Consider the following 12,638-nt stretch of genomic DNA (forward strand, 5'->3'; position numbering starts at 1 on the left):
CGCACATTTTTACTAAGTAGTTATTTTCCACAAAACATTTTTATTTATTTAGACTAAAAAGTTTACATTTTTGTATATTTACGTGTTTTCTTTGTGTTTCCTGATTAAAACACTGAAAGGTATAGGCTGCTCTGAGTGTCTTTAGGTTTTTAGTATCTACATGTATCCTAGAGGTGTGATTATTGATTATCAAGAAAAATAAATAAATCCTCCTGATGGTGTTTCTCCATGTATTTTATCAAAGTAATAATTAATAAGCAGAAATCAATATTTGGTGGAATAATAATCCTGGTTGGTTTTTAATCACAGTTTTTGTTCATGCATCTTGGTATCATGTTCTCCTCCACCAGTCTTACACACTGCTTTTGGATAACTTTATGCTGCTTTACTTCTGGTGCAAAAATTCAAGCAGTTTTGAATTCAAGTTTGTTTTGACGGATTGTGATCATCCATCTTCCTCTTGATTATATTCCAGAGGTTTTCGATTTGGTAAAATCAAAGAAACTCATCATTTTTTAAGTGCTCTCTTATTTTTTTCTATTTTTTCCAGCCTATAAATGCTGCTCCACAGCTCTCCTCCACTTTAATCACCGTATGGAGAACACACCGCTTGGCGTGTGAAGGTTAACACTCAGTCATCAATCACCATCAGGCTAAGGTACTGCAGTATAGCCTACCTTAGTGTAATATATTACACTTACGCTGTCTATGTTTTCTTTTTTAAGATGCAGTATCCTTACTACCGCTCTTACCGTGTCCTCAAACTGTCTTTTATCTCTCTGCTAATGCACAGTACACAGTATATACTCCTTAATTACACCCACTACCAGTCCTTTATAAAGCCTGAAGCTGGAAAACCACTGAACCCGGGCTGATAATAGCATGCTGAGCTCTCTATATCTCTATATGTATATATGTATATATATAAAACTGTAATTATCTTAGTTAATTAATTTAAACTGAACTGTAAAACACGTCAATTCTGAAACCCTAAAACTGTTACATAACAGCACTGGTTTAATTCATTTAAAGTCTGAAACTATAAACAAACCCTAACCAAATACACAAGCAAACATTATTTTTTTTTTTTTAGGGTAAATCGCAGACTATATATTAGAGTGGACATTATTTCTTCATTTACGCCTATTGTAAATTTATTTGCAATGAGGGGAAAGAGCGCCATCTACCCACTCAGAAGAGCAAGTCCAATTGTGCTCTCTCAGGGCTCTGGCAGCCTTACAGTATAGTGAAGGTACTCGAATTTTATCAAAAACAAAAGAATGTGATTATTGCACAACGACTCTCCATCAGTTTGTTTCTATGGACTTTCTGAGTGGTCCAGCAATTTAAAGCGCTGACACTATGATCGGGAAATTGGTGGTGCGAATCCCAGTCATCCAGCTGCTGGAGTCCTGAGAGAGCACAAATGGTCTTGCTCTCTCTGGGTGGGTACAGTACAGTAGATGGCGCTCTCTTGTTCTTTCCCCTCATCACTCCTATAGTGTGATGTGGATCAGCACAAGGCTTCATCTGTGAGCTGATGTATCAGAACCGAGTCGCTGCACTTTGCTCCGAGCGTTAGCGCTGTGATGCTACTCGGCTAAGAGACAATTTGGCATCACTTGACTGTTCTCCACTCAATTCATTCAAAACAAAGTCAAAGCACTACTTGGAGAAGATCACTGGAGGGAATGCTGCTACAGGTGGACTAGTATGGATGCTAAAAGCTAGCAGAGAAACCATGCAAGCACAAGTTTCAAATGCTAAAACAATACGTTCAGAACCTTGAGCTACCCAGATTCTACAATATGCGTCTCAGAATTAAGTGTACATACATTCAGATAAACCCAGAGAGGCGACTGAACACTGCGACACAGACTGTTAATTCTACCAGAGCTCAGCGAACAGCAACGCCAACTTCTACTGTCAGAACGATCCCAGTCCCAGCCGTGCCGAGAAGAGCCGAGCCGAGCAGCAGACCCAGTATCCACACAATATCTCAGTAAGAGAAGAAGAAGAGAGAGGAATACTAAACCCTCTCTCAGCTCCAGTGGGAATCTCCTCCTCCATGTTATCCAATAAACGCTCTCGCTCTGTAAATGTTTGCTAAACTCTGGTGCATGAGGTTTTCAGCTGTAGAACAAGTGTAGGCCTCTGCACTGCTAACGCTGGTTTACTTCCCACGACTACGGGAGTGGAGATAATGCATGCTTATAAGACATGTATAAGACATGCATTTATTACAAATATAGCTGTAACATTAGCTGGTGGCTGAAAGAGCTATACCTTACCTCTAGCGGTGGTGTATGAGGTGTTAGTGTGTGTTGGTTGGTACAAGATGATCAGACACAGCAGTGCTGCTGGAGTTCTTAAACATGGTGCACCACCAGAGGTGAGGAATAATGAAGTACGCATACTTTACGTTACCTTACTTAAGTAGAAATGCTGGTTATCTATACATTACTGGAGTAATTCATTTTCACACAATTATCTGAATTTTCTACTACTTATATTTTAATAAAAACAGCCTCTTTATTTCTATTTTATTTCAGTTAGTTTTCATTCCAGCTTCTCATCGTTCAATAAAACCCCTATCCAGATAAATCTCTCCATCCAGATGTGATTGGCCATTCTGCCATTGGCCATTGGTTTATACTGTGATCCATCACACCTGCACACATAATAATAATAATAATAATAATAATAATAATAATAATAATAATAATAATAATAATAATAGCTGCTCTGTGGTGTTTTTATTATCCTGTATGTTCTGAGTATTGAAGAACAGGAGGATAATGTATGGAGGATAATAATAAAGTATACAGAGAAACACATAAACAACTACAATCTGTAATTATTATATGTATTATATAACTATAAAGTGCCCTATATGATCAGTTAACTTGAAAAAAAAAAAATGGTGGTCATAATGTTGTGCTTGATTAGTGTAAATAAAAAAAAAAACTTCCACAATACAAAGCAGTATTGCATTGAACCCACTCTAAAATTATGTATACATCATTTTCATAAGAATCAAATGCTGTATGTGGAAACTACATGCGCATTAGAACCAAGTGAATAAAAATCTCAGTGTTTTTTTTTTCAGCATCGGTGGAGATGATGATGATGATAATAATAATAATGGGATCTCTGCGGTGTTATTGTTGTGCCGCAGTGCTTGAATATTGTTATCAGAAAGCTTTTAAGGGGAATTGCTTTATATTCTGAGCTGTTTTGTTATTAAGATATGGGGTCAGTCTGCTAACCCTCACTGAATGATAGTGCTTATAGTCCTGCACCAGTATTATTAACTACAGCCAAACCCAGCCAGAACTGTCTCACCATCTGACAACAGATATACAGACTCTCTGTATCTCTCTCTCTCTCTCATTTTGCTATTACTTTCTTTCTCCCTCTCTTGCACTTTCTTTTTCACTCCTCTCTCTTTTTCAATCTTAATTCTAGGACTCTCTCTCATTTTGTCTACCTCTCTCTCTCTCTCTCTCTCTCTCTCTCTCTCTCTCTCTCTCTCTCTCTCTCGCGCTTTTGTAACTCTTTCTTTCTCCCTCTCTTGCACTTTCTTTGGTACCACTTTAAAATAATACTACCTTTATAAAGGGTTTATAAATGGTTTACAATTAGTTTATTAATGGTTACTAATTAGGTTGTAAATGCCTTAAAAATCAGTAATAATCAGTTATAACACATACGTAGAAAGGGCAACAATATAGATATCTTTGGGTTCACTATTTGGCAAACAACAGGTCATTGTTGCCTTTCTTTTTTACTCCTCTCTCTTTAACAATCTTAATTCTAGCACTCTCTCCATTCTGTCTACCTCACAGTCTCTCTCTCTCGCTCTCACTCCCACTCTCTCTCTCTCTCTCTGTCTCTCTCGCTTTCTCTTGCTCTTTCTCTTACTCTACCTCACAATTTTCTATCTGACTCGCTCTTAATCTTTCTCTCTCTCACTCAATTTCTTTCTTTTTCTCACTCTCTTACTTGCTCTCTATTTCTCTCTGTCTATCTCTTATTCTCTCTACCTCACTCTCGCTCTTAATGTTTCTCTTGCTCTCTCTCACTCATTCTCTCTCATTCTTTTACTCTTTCTCTACCTCTCTCTCTTTACCTCTCTACCTCTCATTCTCACTCTCACTCTTTCATTCTCTCTACCTCACTCTTGCTCTCACTTTTTTCTCACTCTCTCCCTCATTCTCTCTCTCTCACTCGCTCCCTCTCTCTCTCTCTCTCTCTCTCTCTCTCTGTGTCTCACACAGTGTCTCTATCTCTCTCTATTTTTCTTTGCTTTTGTTACTCTCACTCTCTCTCTCTTGCTCTCTTATCCTACATCTACATACTTCTCTCTCTTTCACTTCTACTTGTTTTTTACAGTTTCTCTCCCTATTTCTTTTATTCTTTTTTTCTTTCCTTCTATCTTTTACACTCTGCATTCTCTCTCTTTGTCTCATTTCTCTACAGCATTCGATCTGTCTTTTGCTCTCACTCATTTTTATCATCTCTATTTCTCTCACCCATTCTCTTTCTCTACCTCTATACCTCACTCTCTCTCTCTCTCTCTTACTCATTCTCTCTGTTCCTCAATCATTCTCTCTCTCTGTCTCATACTGTCTTACTCGTTCTATACCTCTCTGTCTATGTACATGCCACTATCTCTCTATTACTTGTTCTCTTTCCTCACTCTCTCTACCTCGCTTGCTCTTTCTCTCTTTCATTCTCTTTCTATCTCTCTCTCTCTCTATGACTTTGCTAATGCAACCCAACACAACCCCTCTCCACCGCCACCCTTTAAAAAAAGCTCATTTCTTTCTTGGAGACCACTTTCTTTCATTTCTTTCAGCCGTTCTCTCGTTTCTGCCTCGACTCAGCCGGCGCTGGTTCTGGAGAGCGTGTGACTGACGGCACGTAAACTAGAGCCCAGATCAATTCCGCCACAGTCAGGAGAACAGAGTGGAGAGAAGCCAATAACAGTGAGGTAATGCGGGCAGGAGCTGGCAGTGCCATGGGGAAGACACTGGTCTGTCAGGAGCTCACGGCTTCCTTCCTTCAGCCCGGCGTTTTCTCCCGCTGCTCTCAGACCAGTTCATTAATCCTCACACATCCCCCCATCACTCCAACCACAGGACGGACTGAGATGTTGCTTTCTGGACTCAATAATGACAACAAGCCTCCATGCTTGATAACACAAATCAGAGTCAAATCAACAATGACCTCAGATATGACTCTAATGGGTCCTCCATTAGCAGCAACAACACACAGTATTATACACAGTGTAATCAATTATAGACCCAATTATTGATTCATAATTGTATCTGTAACCCAGTGCTCACAGGAGATGCATTTAAAATACCTGGTGTACCAAGCAGCATCAATAGATATATACTGCGTGCTTGTGGAACTTGGTTTGGTTTTCCATAGAGGAGACTGGAAAATGGGTGGAAAACAAAACCCTGAAGAGGTGCAGAAAAAAGGCGGGAAACAGATTACAAGGAAATGCAGCTTTTAGCTTTAAATAAACCAAACCAAAACCCAATCAAACTTAAAACTCAAACTCTACTTTTTGCTTTCTTTTGAGATATTTTATATCTTTTTTGTGTGTTTTCTTTTCATTTCTTTCATTTCTTTTCTTTCTTTCTTTCTTTCTTTCTTTATATTTATTTTCGTTTCTTACACCCTCTGTTATCGGTCACCCCTCTTTAAAGGTGCAATGAGAATGAGTTGTTTGACTGGGGTTTATATAGATTGCTGCACAGGTGTGGCTGGTTGCCACTGATCACCGCTGGGGATTCTGGGATTTGGAGTTTTGGGACCCAACTCCACTTATTTTTTCCCCTCTGTTGCCCAGCTCCCCTGCTGGTAGCCAGTGGTGCAGCACCGCCCATCACAAATTCTTGGCTTTTCTTTCCCTTCAAGCCCTTTGCCACTTTTTTTATCATGCTAGGTCTAAAATATGTTTAGGGCAAATTTGGTGCATCTCTACTTGCGTTCCCTAGTTGATCACTTTGAATCACTTTGAAAAGGTGTGCTTTAACCTGACTGGAATAAAGGCGTGCATCCACTCCAGCCTATTGAGCTTATTGTGAACAAGGGCACCAGGACATCCCTTATCTATTGTATCTCTGTGAAGAACCGTTTATTTGTCAGCACCTTTATCTGTAAGCACTGTCAGAGCATTCTACCGTAACCTCCACAGGGAGCAGTAATCAACGAGCAAGAAAAGCAACAAAACAGTCACTCAGTGTAAAAGGAAGTCTATAAGTCAGCGCTGCGTTTATGAGGAACTCAAGTTTAGGAGTAATTCTCCCAGCAATGTGTCTAATTAGCACCGCCACGCTGGTAGGCATCGGCGGGCGCTTGTGTGCTCAGCCCTAAAACAGAACCGTAATCACCCTCCGAACTCACTAATTAATTTGGACAAATTTCATTTCTGTTTCCTGTATTTTGCCTTCTTCGTCCCGGCTTGGCGCGCTGTTTGGAGGCCAATTTAAAAAGCCATCAGACCATTTAAAGACCTCGCTGTTAATTGGATATGCACAAAGAAAGAGCTCTGAGTTAGTCAAGTAAGGCAATGTGAGGCAGGACGGCAATCATACCATTTGATTGCCAAACCAAAAAGTAAATGTTTCAGCTGTAAAATTGACAGCACCAACGTACTAAAGGCTTAATTTTGCTGAGATTTTATGAGATTTTAAGATTGGGGGCATATCAAAGAAAATTAAACACTGATTATTGGCAACAAGAATCTGTTTTTAATGGTTTACTCTCATCCACATATTTAAAAAAATGCTCATACTTTACTTTTTGTTCCTTACTTAGCATATGTGAGCATCACTCACATATACAAATATACAGCCTGAAATTCATGTGCCAAAACGCACCGGTTACATAGTATAAACTACGTGAACTACATTTGGCCCAATTCTTCATGGACGATGCCGAGACTCAGCCAATAGGCCCGATTCTGGCTCAATTACTCAACTCACATTCATGCCAATTGCTGCATCTGGCAATACCCCGGTTACTGAGTATAATATGGCAATTGGCCCTAGCTGCTTATGCCAAAACACCAGTTAGAAAGTACAATATGAGAATCAACACAAACTGCATGTGCTAACACCCCAGTTGCAGAGTTTAATATAACAATTGACCAAAGGTTCACGTGCCAACACCCCGATTGCAGAGTATAATATGGCAATTGGCCCTAGCTGCTTTTGCCAAAACCCTATTTGAAAAGTACAATATGAGAATCAACCAAAACTGCTTGTGTTAACACCCCGATTGCAGACTATAATATGGCAGTTGGCCTAAGGTGCATGTGAAAACACCATGGCTGCACCAGGCTGTTAATTAGCCTGAGCCACATGTGCAAACACTACGATTGTCGAGTATAACATGGTAACTGTCCCAAGTCGCAAGTGCCAACACCACAGTTGCCAAAAGTGTAATACAGTAATTGGCTCTAATTGCATCTGCCAACACCTCACCACAACTGGTTAGTAAGAATAGCCTTTATTCAACCCAATGGCACATGGGTGATGCAGAGTCTCAACCAATGCTCCCATACATCAGCCGAACTTGTGCAGATTGGTCAATATGTTATTTCCAGGGTGTTTAAGCTAATTTTTAACCAAACCCACTTGATCATCAGTTCATCAAGTTTGTACTGACGAGCTTCAGTACTATGGTGGAAAAAAAAAAGACCCCAGTGGCTCCTACCTCATCTTTGTTCTCCTTCAACCAGTCCTTAGTGGTCTGTAGGGCGATGTCGGCTGCCGGATCGTTGGGGAAACCTGCACAGGGAAAAGATATAGAGATAGAATAGATGAACATTCTCATGCAAACATCATCCAGTACGCCTGGTCACCTTTCTTCAACTCGCACGCTCTCAAAACCCCTGGCAGGCAGCGAACCGTGAGCCACCGCAGATCCTTCATTGATTTTATTGTGTTTATTCGCTCTGAAAATGACTCCCCTCGGGGCTAGAAATCTAAATTACGCTATAATTCAGGAAGCTGTTGCTCGAGAGGCAAGCATCCCCCCATCAAACACCTCCAAAACACAGCTCGTTACAATATTTAGTGAAATTCATCACCATCATCTAAAAAAAAGCCCCCCATCCACCCCAACAAAAAGTAAATTTATGTATCCCTTTATGCGGAACGACACGGCCGCCTCCACTGTCCCGCTGTCCGTGCTTGTCGGTAAGGTCGGCCACCACAATGAGAACGTAATGACATATTGACCGGTAAGTGCAAGGAATGGGGCGGCCAACTGCCATATTAATCACTGAAGCCGGGGCCAAGATGGGAAAGCAACCACTCTGTTAACACAGGCTATCGATTGGGAATATATTTGGGCTGGATTACTTTTTAATAAGGAAGAGAAAGAGAAAGATGGGCTGGACGGGGTGCCAGAACTAATCAGGTACAATAGGGGAGGGCCACGGTTGAACCGTAGCTCTGATGTGCTTAGATTACAACAGCCGCTAAGCTGCTATCCAAGTCCTAGAGCTTCTTTTAATCCTAAAAGGGTGTTAAAAAGTGTCCTAAAGCAGTTTTTCTTACATGTACTAGATCAGCATTTACTTAATTGCAGACAGTAGGAACAGAATATATTAAACGTATTTTTCGGATTATAAGTAAACATCAGTACACATCTAATATCTGATCTAATATAATTTTATGCAACAGTAGTAACAAATAGTAGGAACAGGAGTGTCGCCATGTTTTCCTTCAGGATAAACTAAGTAAACAAAACTGTAATTCTTTAATTTGTAATTCGTCAGACGAGTCAGACAAGTCAAATGAGCGATGGACGTTAATCTACACATATTTCTCTCTTGAGAACTGTTTATTTAAGTGAGAAAAGTGCTTCACAGTATTTATTTACAGTAAGCTTAAGTTTACAGATGTGCAATAAAGCTGGAGCATTAACAGAGCTACGCTGTGGTTAGCGGCTAATGCTAATGCTGCTCCATCATTGCTACCTGGAGTTAGTCAAATATAGACAGCCAAAGAGTCAGTGCTTTCTCTTAATTAATCATGGGTGTGGTTAATTTTGGGCATAACGTGAAATAAACCAATCAGTGTGCCAGTTGTCATTTCCTTAAAGAGGCAGGTGAGCTCTGACTTACCAGAGTTCAAAAGAGGAAAAATGCACGTCTTGCTGGAGCGTCTGTGACCAAGACAGCAAGTCTTTGTGATGCATCAAGAGCCACGGTATCCAGGGTAATGTCAGCATACCACCAAGAAGAACCAACCACATCCAACAGGATTAACTGTGGACGCTGTAAGAGGAAGCTGTCTGAAAGGGATGTTCGGGTGCTAACCCGGATTGTATCCAAAAAACATAAAACCACGGCTGATCAAATCACGCAGAATTCAATGTGAACCTCAACTCTCCTGTTTCCACCAGAACTGTCCGTCACCACAATCAATTATTGTGCTCTAAAACCAGGTGTTTCAGTTTCATTCTCTAACTCCTGTATATTCCTAGACTCTGATGCATCTTGTGCAGGTTGAATGATAGGGCTCAAACTGTCTGTAATAAAATTAAAGTCATAATAAATGTAGAAAATGTACCACATTTTAAAATTTACATTTGGAAACACCATGTATCCAGTTGGCTTATTAAAGTTTGTGCTCCAAAGTTCAGGATTTATTCATTCAACCCATCCTTCACTCACAGACCATGAGATATACTGTATTAATAACTGGAGGTCTGGCATTGCTGAGATATTCATCCCCACTTCAGACAGACGACAAGGAGACCCAATCCCTGCGTCCGCTGACGTCCCATCACTGCCTTTCAGCACCAGGTAATTTGGGAAGCTCTAGGAGGGGTGAGGTCATAGATCTATCGCATCATCTCATCATCTCTGAGCTCATCTCCGCCCCTCTGCTGTCCTTCAATGAGAAAACACAGCTGAGGGTCTGATGGCAGATGTTATGGAGTGCTGGTGCCAGGTATGACTGAGTTTTGGAATGTGTAGCAGACCTGAAAAGCAGTTTTTATACATTAACCCTTTGAACTCTGGGCTGTTTTGGTGAGTTTTTTCTCCGTTTTTGTTTCCAGTTCCTCTTTCAGGTCTTATAACACAGTAATTATATCAGACAGACACATGCCCTGATCTCTTTTACTCCAGAAGACATACGGCTGCTCAAAAATATAATCATTTAAAATGTAAAAGGAAGCAGAATTGTTATATTTTCCTGGAACTGATCATGTTTTAATCAAAATTCACACCTAAGATATCTTTTCAAAAATGGTTAGACTAGAGTGTATATGAGTTATAAGAAAGCTTAAGAATATTGATGATTTGAGTTCATTACATGGCTTATTAATTATTACTTTGATAAAATACATGGAGAAACAGCATCAGGTGGACTTATTTATTTTTCTTGATAATCAATAATCACACCTCTAGGATACATGTAGATACTAAAAACCTAAAGACACTCGGAGCAGCCTATGCCTTTCAGTACTTTAATCAGGACACACAAAGAAAACACGTAAATATACAAAAATGTAAACTTTTTAAGTCTAAATAAATAAAAATTTAGTTTAGTGCAAAATAACTACTTAGTAAAAATGTGCGAGTAAAATAAAAACTATATAAAGTAGTGCGCACACCATACCTAGCTTTAGTTTGAGTAAAGCAGGTAGTTTCACACTTTTGAGTCTTTATTTACTGATATTATTTGGTTTGAAACATCATATAAATATGTTTGAAGCACTAAAGGTAAATAATATTGGTTGGGGAAGGAGATTTTTCACTTTTTTAGGTGTTTTTCTCTCAATGGGTTTCTTGTAGATTTAGCTTTACCGCACTGGGATGTGATCAATATTTTTAGAAAGAGTAAGCTCCGCCCTTTCTAACCATATATGGATTATGTTTATGTGTGAAGAGATTCCTGAGTGATTAACCTGTGAACACAAGGTGCGATTTTGGACTAAAAATCTGTCCGTAGGGTTCTAAGGGTAAATAAATTAATTTACTTTTATCAGACGAAACAGAAAATATCTTATACTATACTCATGTTATATGCATTGAAACAAAAGGCAAAACATATATGAATAAAATAATAATATTACTTCTTCCAAACTGTCTCAACTTTTCCTGATACAGGATTGTAGCTAACAAGCATTAGAAGCCTCCGACTGCCTGACTCAACCCTGAGTTCATAAATATCCTCAAATAGACTTGTGTATGTGTTTTCTGATCACTGAATTCTCCTGCTGTCTTTAAAAATGAAATAAAGTAGTTTTGCCCATCCTGCTGTCCACATCTCTCCAAGAATAAGAATCTTTAGACATGCCTAACCTTATAGAGGCAGGGTTGGGGGTAAAATTGGGAAAAACTGTGTGAAACTTTAGTTCAAAACCAATTAATATGTGTGGTTACGTCTAATTAAGCCTTATAAGTTACGCCTTATAGCTAAAAGCAACATTGATTTCTCCGGGTTTGGATACATCTAGGATTAACCATGCTATTGAATAAATCTACACTGATAGTGTGGCGTGATGATCTGGAAGTGAGGCGTGTTCAGGTACTGTACATTTCTGGCATGTTTCTATCAGGTGCGCCACTGACTGATTAAAACCCTGACAACAGTCAACAGTCATCCATGCAACCGTATCTTAGCCATACTAAGAGTACTGTGTACCATGCAATGCCAGCTTATCAACAATAAACAGAATAAAGAATAAAATAAAACATTACTCTTCTTCTTAAATGAGCTGCTGGTGTATCTTCACAGTGTAAACGAGCAGCTCAGTATCCTCTGCTAAGATGCGCTGTTAAGATACGAACACGCCAAAGTCAGAGCTCACCTGGTTCTTAAAGAAAATGACGACTGGAACATTGATTTTTTATGTGGTTTATTTCACACTACCCACAAAATTGACCACAACCGTGAATAATGATTAATTAATTAGTGTTTCGAGACATACCCTAAATCCAGCTGCATGATATGCAATGGACCAGTGCACTATAGATCACTAAAATAGCCCCCCAGCTGTTATTAACAACAACAAGTGTAAAAAAAAAACGTCATGCCGCCCAATTAGCAAACATGTAGGTTTAGGTTAAAACAGGGTAAATTGTGTAATATCATGCAAAATTCACTTCAAAGTCCAAGAAATCCATGCGGTTAATTCTGGTGAAGTGGATTAAAGAGTCTGCCGCATTAAATAAATTCATAAGGGCTCGTCAGAGGCCGGATATAATAAGCCCTTAACAGTACAGATAATGGGTCAGAGTTAGAAGCATGTATATTTCCTATCTTAGCATTTAGCTCATTCCATATTGATTTATAGTTATGGGAATAATCATATGGTGAGAGAGAGGGGTTACTGGAGCTGTGTGATGTTTGCCAGTTCAGCCCGAAGAGACCACGGCACTCATGTCCAAGGTCAGACTGAGCTCTCAGAGCCCGTGGAGATCTCACTCTGATCACTCTGTTCTTCATCCAGTCTGCACAACATGATCTCACACAAAGTCTGACCTCTTGGCCTGGACTTCCTTCTGCGCTATTACAGCAACAGTTAAAAGTTTAGACGCTTCTACTTTCAGTGTAATAGAGAAATAGTTGCAAAAATAGTTGGAAGGAAATGCC

General features: G+C 39.5%; 1 protein-coding gene across 3 annotated transcripts in view; it reads right to left on the reverse strand.

The window, feature by feature from the left end:
- macrod2 (mono-ADP ribosylhydrolase 2) overlaps nucleotides 1–12,638 on the reverse strand; it is an 836,537-nt gene that overhangs the window by 190,715 nt on the left and 633,184 nt on the right. For all 3 annotated transcript variants that reach the window (XM_022685268.2, XM_022685265.2, XM_022685267.2), the window contains exon 8: nucleotides 7,738–7,811. In XM_022685268.2, the coding sequence (XP_022540989.2) occupies nucleotides 7,738–7,811 (74 nt within the window). The remainder of the gene's footprint in view (nucleotides 1–7,737; nucleotides 7,812–12,638) is intronic.

Source organism: Astyanax mexicanus, chromosome 7 (assembly GCF_023375975.1).
Source record: "Astyanax mexicanus isolate ESR-SI-001 chromosome 7, AstMex3_surface, whole genome shotgun sequence".
In the NCBI taxonomy this organism is placed as follows: Eukaryota; Metazoa; Chordata; class Actinopteri; order Characiformes; family Acestrorhamphidae; genus Astyanax; species Astyanax mexicanus.